The sequence below is a fragment of the Salmo salar genome, chromosome ssa01 (genome assembly GCF_905237065.1).
Source record: "Salmo salar chromosome ssa01, Ssal_v3.1, whole genome shotgun sequence".
Classification (NCBI taxonomy): Eukaryota; Metazoa; Chordata; class Actinopteri; order Salmoniformes; family Salmonidae; genus Salmo; species Salmo salar.
The window spans coordinates 63,113,872-63,130,682 of NC_059442.1; the positions used below are offsets into that span (position 1 = coordinate 63,113,872).

A 16,811-nucleotide genomic window follows, 5' to 3' on the forward strand; every position below is an offset into this window, starting at 1 on the left:
GACACAGAAATGTTCCGGGTAGCCTCAGCGAATAACATCGATCTACACACTGACTCGGTGAGTGAGTTTATAAGGAAGTGCATTGAAAATGTTGTACACACACTGTGAATATTAAAACCTACCCTAACCAAAAACCATGGATGGATTGCAGCATTCGCACAAAAGTAAAAGCGCGAACCACCGCATTTAACCATGGAAAGAGGACTGGGAATATGGCCAAATATAAACAGTGTAGTTATTCCCTCTGCAAGGCAATCAAACAAGGGAAATGTTGGTATAGGGACAAAGTGGAGTCGCAATTCAATGGCTCAGTCACAAGACGTATGTGGCAGGGTCTACAGGCAATTACGGACTACAAAAAGAAAACCAGCCACGTCACGGACACCGACGTATTGCTTCCAGACAAACTAAACACCTTCTTTGCCCACTTTCAGGACAATACAGTGCCATCGACAGGCCCCCTCTCCTTCTCTGTGGCTGACGTGAGTAAGACATTTAAATGTGTTAACCCTCGCAAGGCTGCTGGCCCAGATGGCATCCCTAGCCGCGTCCTCAGAGCATGCGTAGACAAGCTGGCTGGAGTGTTTACGGACATATTCAATCGCTCCATATCTCAGTTTGCTGTCCCTGCTTCAGGACGGCCACTATTGTTCCTCTAACCAAGAAGACAAGGATAACTGAAGTAAGTGACTATCGCCCCGTAGCACTCACTTCTGTCATCATGAAGTGCTTTGAGAGACTAGTCAAGGATCATATCACCTCCACCTTACCTGCCACCCTAGACCCACTTCAGTTTGCACACCGCCCCGACAGGTCCACAGACGATCCAATCTCCATTACACTGCACACAGCTCTATCCCATCTGGACAAGAGGAATACCTATGTAAGAATGCTGTTCATTGACTACAGCTCAGTGTTCAACACCATTGTCGCGTACAAGCTCGTCACCAAGCTTAGGACTCTGGGTCTGAACACCTCTTTCTGCAACTAGATCCTGGACTTTCAGACGTGCCGACAACAGGTGGGGAGGGTAGGCAACATCACCCCCACCACGCTGACCCTCAACTCCATTATCAAGTTCGCTGACAACACGACAGCGGTAGGACTGATCACTGGCGACGATGAGCCAGCCTACAGGGAGGAAGTCAGTGACCTGGCAGTCAGCAATCACTAACTCGGATTGGCTGCTGCCTACATAGAGATTCACTAGTCACTTTAAACAATGCCACTTTAATAATGTTTAAATATCTTACATTACTCATCTCATATGCATATGCTGTATCTTATACCATGTATTGCACCTTGCCTATGCCGCTCGGCCATGTCACGTCCTGACCATAGAAAGATGTTATTTTCCAGAGTAGAGTAGGTCAGGGCATGACAGGTTATTTTTCTCTCTATGTTTTCTATTTCTATGTTCATGTTCTAGTTTTGTATTTCTATGTTGGTTTTGTTTGGGATGATCTCCAATTAGAGGCAGCTGGTCTTCGTTGTCTCTAATTGGAGATCATACTTAAGTAGTGTTTTTTTCCACCTGGGTTTGTGGGAGATTGTTTCTGAGTTAGTGTATGTTTTTACTCTGCGTCACGGTTTGTTGTTCTTGTTCGTTCAGTTTATTGTGTATGTATTGCAAAGTTTCACAGTGTAAATAAAATGTGGAACGACACACACACTGCACTTTGGTCTGCTCCTCCTTTCGACAACCGTGACAGGCCACTGCTCATCCATATATTTACATGTACATATTCTTATTCCGTCCCTTTAGATTTGTGTGTATTAGGTAGTTGTTGGGGAATTGTTAAATTACTTGTTAGATATTACTGCACTGTCGGAACTAGAAGCACAAGCATTTTGCTACACTCGCCTCTAACATCTGCTAACCATGTGCATGTGACCAATAACATTTGATTTGATTCTACACAGACACTCCCCAGTACTGACCAGCTTGTGAACTCACAGCCAAATGATATCTTTGGTTTTATACAATTACTGTAAATGTGAGAATGCAGTTGCAGAAGCAAAATTACAACACTCGATATAGACAATTCCATTCTTCCATTTCTCATTGAATTCTCCCTTTGATTTGGCTCTGGAAGCAGCAATATAGAGGACAAGAAAATTACTATTGTTGCTTTGATTTGTCCACTCGTCCAGAAACCTGACATCAGCTCAGTATGTCACACTTTGTTTTGGGTGGAATTCAAATTTCCAATTGAGAGACTTTTACATTTTACATTACATTTAAGTCATTTAGCAGACGCTCTTATCCAGAGCGACTTACAAATTGGTGCATTCACCTTATGATATCCAGTGGAACAACCACTTTACAATAGTGCATCTAAATCTTTTAAGGGGGGGTTAGAAGGATTACTTTATCCTATCCTAGGTATTCCTTAAAGAGGTGGGGTTTCAGGTGTCTCCGGAAGGTGGTGATTGACTCCGCTGTCCTGGCGTCGTGAGGGAGCTTGTTCCACCATTGGGGTGCCAGAGCAGCGAACAGTTTTGACTGGGCTGAGCGGGAACTGTGCTTCCTCAGAGGTAGGGGGGCCAGCAGGCCAGAGGTGGATGAACGCAGTGCCCTTGTTTGGGTGTAGGGCCTGATCAGAGCCTGAAGGTATGGAGGTGCCGTTCCCTTCACAGCTCCGTAGGCAATCACCATGGTCTTGTAGCGGATGCGAGCTTCAACTGGAAGCCAGTGGAGAGAGCGGAGGAGCGGGGTGACGTGAGAGAACTTGGGAAGGTTGAACACCAGACGGGCTGCGGCGTTCTGGATGAGTTGTAGGGGTTTAATGGCACAGGCAGGGAGCCCAGCCAACAGCGAGTTGCAGTAATCCAGACGGGAGATGACAAGTGCCTGGATTAGGACCTGCGCCGCTTCCTGTGTGAGGCAGGGTCGTACTCTTCGAATGTTGTAGAGCATGAACCTAGAGAGGAGGACACAAGGGAGTTGTCAACAGTGATGGCGAGATCATGGAACGGGCAGTCCTTCCCCGGGAGGAAGAGCAGCTCCGTCTTGCCGAGGTTCAGCTTGAGGTGGTGATCCGTCATCCACACTGATATGTCTGACAGACATACAGAGATGCGATTCGCCGCCTGGTTATCAGAAGGGGGAAAGGAGAAGATTAATTGTGTGTCGTCTGCATAGCAATGATAGGAGAGACCATGTGAGGATGTGACAGAGCCAAGTGACTTGGTGTATAGCGAGAATAGGAGAGGGCCTAGAACAGAGCCCTGGGGGACACCAGTGATGAGAGCGCATGGTGCGGAGACAGATTCTCGCCACGCCACCTGGTAGGAGCAACCTGTCAGGTAGGACGCAATCCAAGCGTGGGCCGCGCCGGAGATGCCCAACTCGGAGAGGGTGGAGAGGAGGATCTGATGGTTCACAGTATCAAAGGCAGCAGATAGGTCTAGAAGGATGAGAGCAGAGGAGAGAGAGTTAGCTTTAGCAGTGCGGAGAGCCTCCGTGACACAGAGAAGAGCAGTCTCAGTTGAATGCCCAGTCTTGAAACCTGACTGATTAGGATCAAGAAGGTCAATCTGAGAGAGATAGCAGGAGAGCTGGCCAAGGACGGCACGTTCAAGAGTTTTGGAGAGAAAAGAAAGAAGGGATACTGGTCTGTAGTTGTTGACATCGGAGGGATCGACTTCTTCATCAGTATGTTGTTAATAACCTCGAACTCATCAATTTCCAGGAGTTATGGAAGCACCATAATGAAGGCTTTGATCTTAAAATTAATTGGTTTTGAGATTTCATTATGGTTACATAACTTTTTTTCCAAATAGGTGCATCAACGGTGGCTGAATATGTTTCATATATACAGTTTGTATAAAGACTGGCCTAACATAAAGAGATGTTGGTTAAACTGTTGCACCAACACAAATTATCTAATTGCTAACTGGTATATTTTGTTATAAAGTACTTTCTCCAGTTTTTAAACCAATAGTCAAGCCATACAAAATATATTTGGTCAACAGTGGCTTAGCATTTTAATAATGTGTAACCAATGGCTTGACTGATTCATACGATAGACAATGTGTATCTTACACTACATGCCTCTCCCCACCCATCCTCTCCTCCTCCCCCAGGTATCCGTATGCTGGACCAACCCTTCATGACGGACATCATCGAGGCATCATCCATCAGCCATATGCCCCAGGTCATTGACATCTACAGTGCTAGTTGGGGTCCCACCGATGACGGCAAGACAGTAGACGGACCCAGAGAGCTCACTTTGCAGGCCATGGCTGATGGAGTCAACAAGGTGCACACACACACACAAACACACACTGGGCTGACTGGAGATAGCAGGCTTATAGAGTACCTGTACTTGTCTTACTGGGGTAACTGGGTTCTTTGAAGAGGCATACGGTATATTAGACTCAAGACACAGAATAGTAAAAAAAACAGCCTTGCTGTTATACACTTTCACAGACACCCCTTAGACACGCACAGTTAGTTAGCATACTGCCAGTGGCAATTAGTTGCTTGATGATTCACAATACCATGCAAGGGGGTGGTCTGATCTGCTCTGACCCTATCTCATCCAGTGTTGTTGAGGAGGTGCAAAATGTGCTCTAAGCATGGCTAAGATAAACACAACTAATCAAGCAGTATTCCGCTCAGCCTCTTTCATGCTAATGATCACATATGTAAACCATTACGTAGGCTAGGCACAATGCACGTTGTAGAACAACAAAAATAGCACTTTCTTTTCCACCGACCTAAGATGAGAATCATTCAATTCAATTTTTTTCCATTAAACAGCCATGCATGTTTTTTGTTATTCTCTCCAACAGCTGGGGAACACTTGTCACCCCCGCCCCGGTACAATCACTTCACTCTCAACAAGACACTTAGTTTGCATCTTGAGCGAGGTGGCTTCGTTTTGCAAATTGACATGGATAATGGAAATAAATCATATGGAATATTCTGGAAGCTGTGCTAGATACATAAGAGTGCTTCATTTGGGGAGCGCTGGAGACAATAGCCGTGCACATATGTAATCTCACTGTATTTCAAACGGCACTTTGCAATTTAGATGGAGAGGCAAGGAATAGATGTGGTGAGAGGGAGAACATACGTAAATCAGGTTTACCTAGATCAGGGGTTACCAACATAAGGGACCTTCCTTGATTTCAGGGAGAAAATATATACAGCTGTGGCCAAATATGTTGGCCACAACTGAATTATTCTTCAATAATTAAATAAACCCAGTCACTACAAAGATGCAGCCATCCTTTCTAACTCAGTTGACGGAGAGGAAGGAAACCGCTCAGGGATTTCACCATATCACGTTCACTTGTATCTTTGTAGGGACCAGGTGTATTGATACTATCCAAATTGTGATGATTAACTTCACCATTCTCAAAGGGATATTCAATGTCTGCTTTTTTATTATTACCCAATAGGTGCCTTTCTTTGCGAGGCATTGGAAAACCTCCCTGGTCTTTGTGGTTGAATCTGTTTGAAATTCACTGCTTGACTTCAATGCACATTTCACATGTTTTTTATAATTGAAGTAATTCAATGGTATGAGGGTTTTAACTTCTTGGGGCTATGTGGGACGCTAGCGTGCCACCCGTGGTGCACCCTATCAACAGCAGGTGCATTTCAAGAGCGGCAAATTTGAAACCAAATAAATGTCAAAATTCAAATTTTTCAAACATACAACTATCTTACACCCTTTGAAAGATAAACATCTCCTTAATCTAACCACGTTGTCCGATTTCAAAAAGGTTTTACGGCGAAAGCATAAAGTTAGATTATGTTAGGAGAGTACATTGACAATAGCTGTGTGTAATGTTTTGTCAATTCAAAGACAGGCCTCACCAAAACCATAAAACCAGCTAAAATGATGCAATAACCTTTCACAATCTCCATCAGATGACACTCCTAGGACATTATGTTAGACAATACATGCATTTTTAGTTCTATCAAGTTCATATTTATATCCATAAACAGCGGTCTACTATGGCGTTGATGTTCAGGAAATCATTTCCCTCTAATAGCCGGCAGTCAAGTCAGCACCACAAATTAAATAATTAAAATTAGAAAACATTGGTAAAATATTATATTGTCATTTAAAGAATTATAGATTTACATCTCTTGAACGCAATCAACTTGCCAGATTTAAAAATAACCTTACTGGGAAATCACACTTTGCAATAATCTGAGCACTGCGCCCAGAAAAATACGCTTTGCTATACAGAGAAACGGCCATGTTGGAGAGATCTAAAATCGAAAATACTATGTAAATAATCCATTACCTTTGATTCTCTTCATCAGATGTCACTTCCAGGAATCCCAGGTCCATAACGAATGTAGTTTGGTTCAAAAAAGCTCATCATTTATATCCAAAAAGCTCCGTGTTGTTAGCACATGATCTAAGCCAGCCGGACTTCTCGTCATGAACGAGGGGAAAAAATATATTTACGTTCGTTCAAACATGTCAAACGTTGTATAGCATGAATCATTAGTGCCTTTTTTAACCAGAACATGAATAATATTCAAGGTGGACGAATGCATTCTCTTTTATAACGTATTGGAACGAGGGTACCCAACATCAACTCGCGCGCCAGAGTCTAATCGGCCATCACCGTTCCATGGCTCTTGTTCGGTCAGATCTCACAGTAAAAGACTCAAAACACTTTGTAAAGGCTGGTGACATCTAGTGGAAGCAATAGGAAGTGCCAAAACATTAATCAACCCCTGTGTGTTTCAATGGCATAGGCTTAAAGGTAATTCAACACATCAGGTATCCACTTCCTGTCAGAAAATGTCTCAGGGTTTTGCCTGCCAAATGAGTTCTGTTATACTCACAGACACCATTCAAACAGTTTTAGAAACTTTAGGGTGTTTTCTATCCATATATAATAAGTATATGCATATTCTAGTTACTGGGTAGGATTAGTAACCAGATTAAATCGGGTACGTTTTTTTTATCCAGCCGTGAAAATACTGCCCCCTAGCCCCAACAGGTTAAGGTAAGTGGTACGCTGTTCAGCTAAAATGTTGAGCGTATGGAAATTCGTCAGTTATTCTGCGCTCTGGCACACTCAGACGAGAGTGCTCTAAAATCAGAGTAGATAGCCAGAGCGAATTTACCAGCTATGTCTGACAGTTGTCACAGTGACATCATAAAAATTATATTGAAATAGGTACTTGCATAATGGAGTCTTTTGGTTAGACATGTAGCTAACTAGCTAAACAATGCACCATAATCCCAACTCATAAAGTTACTACCCTACATGAATCGACAGGTAGCTAACCAACCAGGTTCAATGTTAGCTAGCTAATATTAGGCTACAACTAGCAATGCAAATGGCTCTGAGGTACGAATAATATTACTACATAGATCATACACATAACGTTAGACAGCTAGCCAGACAGCTAATGTTAGCTAGCTAACAGTACTTTAACTTGAAATGAAAATGACTGACAAAATTAGAAACGTGTAATATCTGAAAATGTAGCTAGCTAGACTCTCTTACCTGTATACATGGATGGACTTTTCTCCCTCTCTGTCACGGATGCTATGCTTGACCTTAGTTTGAAGATGTAATGTTCTCTTTTCCACTCTGTCTGCATATTTGCAATAAAATGCCTGAATTTTCTCCACCTCCTTAGCTATCATACTCTAATTCCACTAATTTAAAAACACGGTCCACCAAAAAGTGGAGAGCAACACTTATGCAGTTCTGCTACGTGATGTCTTATATGCACCTCGGAAATGGATAAGGATGCATGCTGTTGCATCCCGGTGTGTCTGTCTTCACTTGTAGCCTGTGAGAAAGACCCGATCACATGACTGAGAGCCATGTGAGTGAGAGGTGCTTCGGCACGCAGCCGGGAGAAGGGAATTAGAATTATCATCTCTCGGCATGTCCAGCACACTCATTATCTCAGCCAATCATGGCTAGCAGGAAGGTTCCTGACTTTTTCTGTGGCTAAACCAACTAGACCAACTAGACCAACTAACTAATTGAACAATTGTATTCATATTTACAGATGGCATACAAGTGTGTTATTAAGGCACATGAAAGTTCACATGTTCCGTAAGGCATTTCTGCCAAAAAAACGCATTTTGATAAATGTCGCTCCTGTGAAATAGTGAATTGCGACATACACCTAGTTTCTTGAAACGAGTCACATTTACATGTGCAGGGATACTGGAGTGATGGAGTTAGATACTGTGCAACGGGATATAAGATAAACAGAGTACAGTAGCAGCAGCTTGCATGTGAGTGAGTGGGCAGGTCTGTAGAGTCAGTATAAATGTATATGCATATTATGTGTAATTGAGCAAATGATGAGTATTGTGTGTGTGTGTTAGAGTGACAGTGTGTGTGAGTGTGTAGGGCCCTGTGAGTATGCAAATACATATTTGGCAAATATACACTGCTCAAAAAATAAAGGGAACACTTAAACAACACAATGTAACTCCAAGTCAATCACACTTCTGTGAAATCAAGCTGTCCACTTAGGAAGCAACACTGATTGACAATACATTTCACATGCTGTTGTGCAAATGGAATAGACAACAGGTGGAAATTATAGGCAATTAGCAAGATACCCCCAATAAAGGAGTGGTTCTGCAGGTGGTGACCACAGACCACTTCTCAGTTCCTATGCTTCCTGGCTGATGTTTTGGTCAATTTTGAATGCTGGCGGTGCTTTCACTCTAGTAGTAGCATGAGACGGAGTCTACAACCCACACAAGTGGCTCAGGTAGTGCAGCTCATCCAGGATGGCACATCAATGCGAGCTGTGGCAAGAAGGTTTGCTGTGTCTGTCAGCGTAGTGTCCAGAGCATGGAGGCGCTACCAGGAGACAGGCCAGTACATCAGGATACGTGGAGGAGGCCGTAGGAGGGCAACAACCCAGCAGCAGGACCGCTACCTCCGCCTTTCTGCAAGGAGGAGCAGGAGAAGCACTACCAGAGGCCTGCAAAATGACCTCCAGCAGGCCACAAATGTGCATGTGTCTGCTCAAACGGTCAGAAACAGACTCCATGAGGGTGGTATGAGGGCCCGACGTCCACAGGTGGGGGTTGTGCTTACAGCCCAACACCGTGCAGGACGTTTGGCATTTGCCAGAGAACACCAAGATTGGCAAATTCGCCACTGGCGCCCTGTGCTCTTCACAGATGAAAGCAGGTTCACACTGAGCACATGTGACAGACGTGACAGAGTCTGGAGACGCCGTGGAGAATGTTCTGCTGCCTGCAATTTCCTCCAGCATGACCGGTTTGGCAGTGGGTCAGTCATGGTGTGGGGTGGCATTTATTTGGGGGGCCGCACAGCCCTCCATGTGCTCGCCAGAGGTAGCCTGACGGCCATTAGGTACCGAGATGAGATCCTCAGACCCCTTGTGAGACCATATGCTGGTGCGGTTGGCCCTGGGTTCCTCCTAATGCAAGACAATGCTAGACCTCATGTGGCTGGAGTGTGTCAGCAGTTCCTGCAAGAGGAAGGCATTGATGCTATGGACTGGCCCGCCCGTTCCCCAGACCTGAATCCAATTGAGCACATCTGGGACATCATGTCTCGCTCCATCCACCAACGCCACGTTGCACCACAGACTGTCCAGGAGTTGGCGGATGCTTTAGTCCAGGTCTGGGAGGAGATCCCTCAGGAGACCATCTGCCACCTCATCAGGAGCATGCCCAGGCGTTGTAGGGAGGTCATACAGGCACGTGGAGGCCACACACACTACTGAGTCTCATTTTGACTTGTTTTAAGGACATTACATCAAAGTTGGATCAGCCTGTAGTGTGGTTTTCCACTTTAATTTTGAGTGTGACTCCAAATCCAGACCTCCATGGGTTGATAAATTGGATTTCCATTGATTATTTTTGTGTGATTTTGTTGTCAGCACATTCAACTATGTAAAGAAAAAAGTATTTAATTACATTATTTCATTCATTCAGATCTAGGATGTGTTATTTTAGTGTTCCCTTTATTTTTTTTAGCAGTGTATATTTTTTAAAGGTCAAGAAAGATACAAGGTAAACAGTGCGTGTAGCTATTTTGTTAGCTATTTATCCGTCATATTGCTTGGGGATAGAAGCTGTTCAAGAGTCTGTTGGTGTCAGACTGAATGCACCGGTACCTCTTGCCATGGGTGGTTGGGGACTTTGACGATTTTCTAGGCCTTCCTTTCACATCGCCTGATATAGAGGTCCTGGATGGCAGGGAGCTCGGGCCGAACTGACTTGTTGGAAAGGTGACATCCTATGACGGTGCCACATTTAAAGTCACTGAGCTCTTCAGTATGTCCATTCTACTGCCAAGGTTTGTCTATGAAGATTACATGGCTGTGTGCTCGATATTATTCACCTGTCAGCAACAGGTGTGGTTGAAATAGCACAATCCACTAATTTGAAGGAGTGTCCACATACTTTGTTTATATAGTGTAGCTAGCTAGTTAGCTAGCTAAACTAACTTGGCTACATGACATTTAAGGTAAACTCTAACGTTAGTTAGCTAACAGAATTTGCATCCATTCTCCTCAAGTCCGACTAAAGCTGCCACTGTCAGAAACCATTAAAAACCAGAACAGTAACGCCAGCTAACTCAATCAATGTCACGTCCTGACCAGTAAAGGGGTTATTGTAGTTTGGTCAGGACGTGGCAGGGGGTGTTTGTTTTATGTGGTTCGGGGTTTGTTGGGTTATGTGTTATGTAGAGGGCTGTTTGTTTAGAGTGTTCTGCGGTTTATGGGTTATGTTTTAGGTTAGTGTATTTCTATGTTAGATCTAGGGTGTTTAGTTCTATGTTTAGTTAATTGGGATTGTCCTTCAATTAGAGGCAGCTGTTCCTCATTGCCTCTGATTGAAGGTCCTATGTATAGGGGTGTGTTTGTAATGGGAAGTGTGGGAAGTTGTTTTTGCATAGCTGTGTGTAGCCTGCATTACTGTTTGTCGTCCGTTCATTTTCCTGTTTTGTTTCATAAGTGTTCTAAATAAAGTTAAAATGAGCACTCAACCCGCTGCGCCTTGATCCACTTCATACGACGGCCGTTACAATCAATCACCATGCAAGCATGAGATAAGCCTGCCAAATGGCTTGGTTAAATTAACCCATTTATAGAATAAGTAAAATCGAACATTGGTAACTTAGCTAGCTAGCCAGGAAATTTAGGTAATATAGCTAAGGAGTGAAACATTGTCTGAGACAGTCCAGAAGAAGTTTCAGACTAAGCTAGCTAAGGTACCTAGCTGGCTTTAACTAGCTACCATTACAGACACTGACAAAGTTTATACACTTCAGTAAGCTAGTGTCGCGGGCATGGTCGTGAGGCTAACTTCGTTAGCTAGCTAACGTTACCATAGCCAGAGATATTAGAACAGAAAATGGCTAGCTAGCTAACTGTTGTAAGCTAGCTAACTAACACTCAATCTAATGTAAGCTAGCTACCTAATTATGATAGGGCAACCTATTTAACCTGAATGACCATCAAATACATAACTCGTAACATTTGTTACATACAGTTGAAGTTGGAAGTTTACATACACCTTAGGCAAATACATTTAAACTCTGTTTTTCACAATTCCTGACATTTAATCCCAGTAAAAATGCCCTGTCTTAGGTCAGTTAGGATCACCACTTTATTTTAAGAATGTGAAATATCAGAATAATAGTAGAGAGAATGATTTATTTCAGATTTTATTTCTTTCATCACATTCCCAGTGGGTCAGAAGTTTACATACACCCAATTAATATAGGTCAAACATTTCGGGTGGCCTTCCACAAGATTCCCACAATAAGTTGACTGATGTCTTGAGATGTTGCTTCAATATATCCACATGATTTTCCTACCTCATGATGCTGGCTTGCAAGCCTCCCCCTTTTGCTCCAAACATAACGATGTTCATTATGGCCTAACAGTTATTTTTTGTTTCATCAGACCAGAGGACATTTCTCCAAAAAGTATGATCTTTGTCCCCATGTGCAGTCTTTGTCCCCACTGTAGTCTAGCTTTTTTATGGCGGTTTTGGAGCAGTGGCTTCTTACTTGCTGAGCGGCCTTTCAGGTTATGACAATATAGGACAAAGTTTACTGTGGATATAGATTCTTTTGTACCTGTTTCTTCCAGCATCTTCACAAGGTCCTTTGCTATTGTTCTGGGATTGATTTGCACTTTTTGCACCAAAGTAAAGTACGTTCATCTCTAGGAGACAGAACGCGTTTCCTTCCTGATCGGTATGACAGCTGCGTTGTCCCATTGTGTTTATACTTGTGTAGTATTGTTTGTACAGGTGAATGTGGTACCTTCAGGCATTTGGAAATTGCTCACAAGGATGAACCAGACTTGTTGAGGTCTACAATTGTTTTTCTGAGGTCTTGGCTGATTCTTTTGATTTACCCACGATTTCAAGCAAAGAGTATCTGAGTTTGAAGGTAGGCCTTGAAATACATCCACAGGTACACCTCCAATTGACTCAAACTATGTAAATTAGCCTATCAGAAGCTTCTAAAGCCATGACATAATTTTCTGTAATTTTCCAAGCTGTTTAAAGGCACTGTCAAATTACTGTATGCAAACTTCTGACCCACTGGAATTGTGATACAGTGAATTATAAATGAATTAATCTAGTCTGTAAACAAATTACTTGTGTCATGCACAAAATAGATGTCCTTACCGACTTAGTTTGTTAACAAGAAATTTGTGGAGTGGTTGAAAAATGAGTTTTAATGACTCCAACCTAAGTGTATTTAAACTGATTTTTTTGGTGTGTAAATTAGAAGTGTTGACCTGTCTGGTGCACCCATATTTCTCTGTCCTCTGTATTTTTACCTTGTTACTGATTTATAATAGAAAGCTAGAAGGAACAACACATGTTAAGAACAAATTCTTTTTTACAATGACAGTCTCCTGGGGAACAGTGGGTTAACTGCCTTGTTCACGGGCAGAACAACAGATTTTTACCTTGTCAGCTCAGGGATTTGAGTTACTGGCCCAACGCTCTAACCACTAGTCTATCTACCGCCCCAGCACGACTACCAATGTACTGCTATCACTACAGATGTAGGATCTTAATTTGAGCCAGTTTGCTACAGCAGGAAAATAAACCTGCAGCAACAGGAAATGTGAATTATTATCTGGATTATAATTAATGACTTTTTTTGTAGGTGTTGATACATTTTTCGTAAATAAAAATCAAGTCTGAAATGTATAAGTGGAATTACAAACTTCAGAAGCCTTTTAAAACCTCATATACACTATACATTTTATATTTCCTGTATTGTGATAAAAGGTGATAAAATTAAGATCTACATCTGTACCACTTCCACTGCTTCTACCCCTATAACACATCCTGAAGCCAGTTGATGTGTTGTCTCGTAGGGCCGAGGAGGGAAAGGCAGTATCTACGTATGGGCCTCTGGAGACGGTGGTAGCTATGACGACTGTAACTGCGATGGTTACGCCTCCAGCATGTGGACCATCTCCATCAACTCAGCCATCAACGACGGCCGCACAGCCCTGTATGACGAGAGCTGCTCCTCCACCCTCGCATCCACCTTCAGCAACGGACGCAAGAGGAACCCTGAGGCTGGTGTGGTGAGTGTGTGAGAAGGGGTGGGAAAAAAAGAAAGGGAGTGGTTGACCAAGTTCATCTCATTGTTATCCTCAGGCTGAGTACTTTGAGTACACTGAGTGCGTATATCTGCCATCAGGGTAGAGGACTGGGACAATGACATAGCAGAGATGGACTATAACTTTCTGCTTGGTTGTTATAGCTGCATTTATCTGGGGAATTATCTCCACGTGCAGAGTTATCACAAGACAATGTATGAATCATCTGTGCCATAGGGGGCGGAAGGGATGGAGAGAGGGATGAGATAGGCCCTAAATTGACACGTCACTATGGCAAACTATTGATCAAAACCTTGACAAAGTACAAGCTCAGTGAGCACATCCTTGCCATTGAGAAGGGTAGACACAGGAAAAACTGGCTCCCTGTTGAGGAAAGGCTGTGCAACCATAGCACCACAGCAGAACCCAAGACAGAGCTGCATTTCCTGACACAATTTAAAAAATATAAAGAGAGTGTAATTTCCCCAAATTTGAAAGTCTTAATCAAGGATTCAAATACCTCTCTGATGAGAATAGGCTACACGTCCTGTTGGGGGAGGACGCAGAGAGCTGTTTGTTGGCAAAGCACTACATTGCTACCTGCCATAAAATGAGGGACAGTGTCTGACAGACCAACCAACCTGCACATGGCCTCTATGTTATTGTTACTGCTCAATGTATGGTTATTTTGACCCTTGATTATTGTTGTTAATGGGGCTAGGGGGCAGTATTTGCACGGCCGGATAAATCGCCACGCGATTCCACTGGCTGTTGACTAGGCGTCCCACCTCGCCCAGGGAGGTTAATGATTGTCCCATTGACAATCTTGATAATTATGATTTTAATGATGTTAATATTGTAAATGTATCACTTAATCTCCAAAGTACGCTTTGGAAATACAGTGGCTTGAGAAAGTATTCACCCCCCTTGGCATTTTTCCTATTTTGTTGCCTTACAACTTGGAATTAAAATGTTTTTTTGGGGTGTTTGTATCATTTGATTTACACAACATGCCTACCACTTTGAAGATGCAAAATATTATTTATTGTGAAACAAACAAGAAATAAGGCATCAAAACAGAAAACCTGAGCGTGCATAACTATTCACCCCCCAAAAGTCAACACTTTGTAGAGCCACCTTTTGCAGCAATTTCAGCTGCAAGTCTTTTGGGGTATGTCTCTATAAGCTTGTCAAATCTAGCCACTGGGATTTTTGCCCATTCTTCAAGGAAAAACTGCTCCAGCTCCTTCAAGTTGGATGGGTTCCGCTGGTGTACAGCAATCTTTAAGTCATACCACAGATTCTCAATTGGATTGAGGTCTGGTCTTTGACTAGGTTATTCCAAGACATTTAAATGTTTACCCTTAAACCACTCGAGTGTTGCGTTAGCAGTATGCTTAGGGTCATTGTCCTGCTGGAAGGTGAACCTCCATCGCAGTCTCAAATCTCTGGAAGACTGAAACAGGTTTCCCTCAAGAGGCTTCCTGTATTTAGCGTCATCCATCATTCCTTAAATTCTGACCAGTTTCCCAGTCCCTGCCGATGAAAAACTTCCCCACAGCATGATGCTGCCACCACCATGCTTCACTGTGGGCATGGTGTTCTCGGGTTGATGAGAGGTGTTTGGTTTATTCCAGACATAGTGTTTTCCTTGATGGCCAAAAAGCTCAATATTTGTCTCATCTGACCAGAGTAGCTTCTTGTTTTGGGAGTCTTCTACATGTCTTTTGGTGAACACCAAACGTGTTTGCTTATTTTTTTCTTTAAGCAATGGCTTTTTTCTGGCCACTCTTCCGTAAATCCCAGCTCTGTGGAGTGTATGGCTTAAAGTGGTTCTATGGAGCTTTGCAGCTCCTTCAGGGTTATCTTTGGTCTCTTTGTTGCCTCTCTGATTAATTCCCTCCTTGCCTGGTCTGTGAGTTTTGGTGGGCGGCCCTCTCATGGCAGGTTTGTTGTGGTACAATATTCTTTACATTTTTTTCATAATGGATTTAATGGTGCTCAGTGGGATGTTCAAAGTTTCAGATATTTTTTTATAACCCAATCCTGATCTGTACTTCTACACAACTTTGTCCCTGACCTGTTTGGACAGCTTGGTCTTCATGGTGCCGCTTGCTTGGTGGTGCCCCTTTCTTAGTGGTGTTCCAGACTCTGGGACCTTTCAGAACAGGTGTATATATACTGAGATCATGACAGATCATGTGACACTTAGATTGCACACAGTTGAACTAATTATGTGATTTATGAAGGTAATTGGTTGCACCAGATCTTATTTAGGGGATTCACAGCAAAGGGGTGAATACATATGCACACACCAATTTTCCGTTTTTTATTTTTATTTCACTTCACCAATTTGGAATATTTTGTAGATGTCCATTACATAAAATCCAAATAAAAATCAATTTAAATTACAGGTTGTAATGCAACAAAATAGGAAAAACGGCAAGGGGGATGAATAATTTTTCAAGGAGCTGTATGTACATTGTTACATCATGCCAATATAGCAAATTGAATTGAGAGAGAGAGAGATTCATCTGAACTTAGTCATACTACAGTAATTCTGGTCATACTAATCCTTTTAACTCACTCAGGAGGTTTCCCCTGTCACGTTACCCCATAGTGTAGTAGCTTGTTATTGTTTTTTTTTGTGTGTAGGCAATGTTATAAGAAAGCACAATACAAATACAATTTGATTTTATCGTGTTCAGTGAAGGCTATTCTGACAAATAAATCTCCCTCTCAGTATATTAATTATCAAGAGATGTCACACTAATACACTATAAGACCAAAAGTATGTGGACAACCTGCTCGTTGAACGTCTCATTCCAAAATCATGGGCATTAATATGGAGTTGGTCCCCCCTTTGCTGCTAGCATCCACTCTTCTAGGAAGGCTTTCCACTAAATGTTGGAATGTTGGGTTTTGCTTCCATTCAGCTACAAGAGCATTAGTGAGGTCGCGCGCTGATGTTGGGCGATTAGACCCGCAATTCATCCCAAAGGTGTTCGATGGATTGCCAGATGGTGAAGCGTGATCGATCACTCCAGAGAACGCGTTTCCACTGCTCCAGCTGAGCCGTTGTTTCTCCTACACGTTTCCACTTCACAATAACAGCACTTACAGTTGCCTGGGGCAGCTCTAGCAGGGCAGAAATTTGACGAACTGACTTGTTGGACGCTGCCACATTGAAAGTCACTGAGCTCTTCAGTCAGGCCATTCTACTTCTAAT

At 42.9% G+C, this 16,811-nt stretch overlaps 1 protein-coding gene across 1 annotated transcript in view; it reads left to right on the forward strand.

Annotated features, from left to right (window-relative positions):
• LOC106607177 (neuroendocrine convertase 2) overlaps nt 1-16,811 on the forward strand; it is a 103,377-nt gene that overhangs the window by 54,757 nt on the left and 31,809 nt on the right. Inside the window, exons 8-9 of the mRNA XM_014203849.2 lie at nt 4,090-4,265; nt 13,352-13,567. Coding sequence (XP_014059324.1) covers nt 4,090-4,265; nt 13,352-13,567 — 392 coding nt within the window. The remainder of the gene's footprint in view (nt 1-4,089; nt 4,266-13,351; nt 13,568-16,811) is intronic.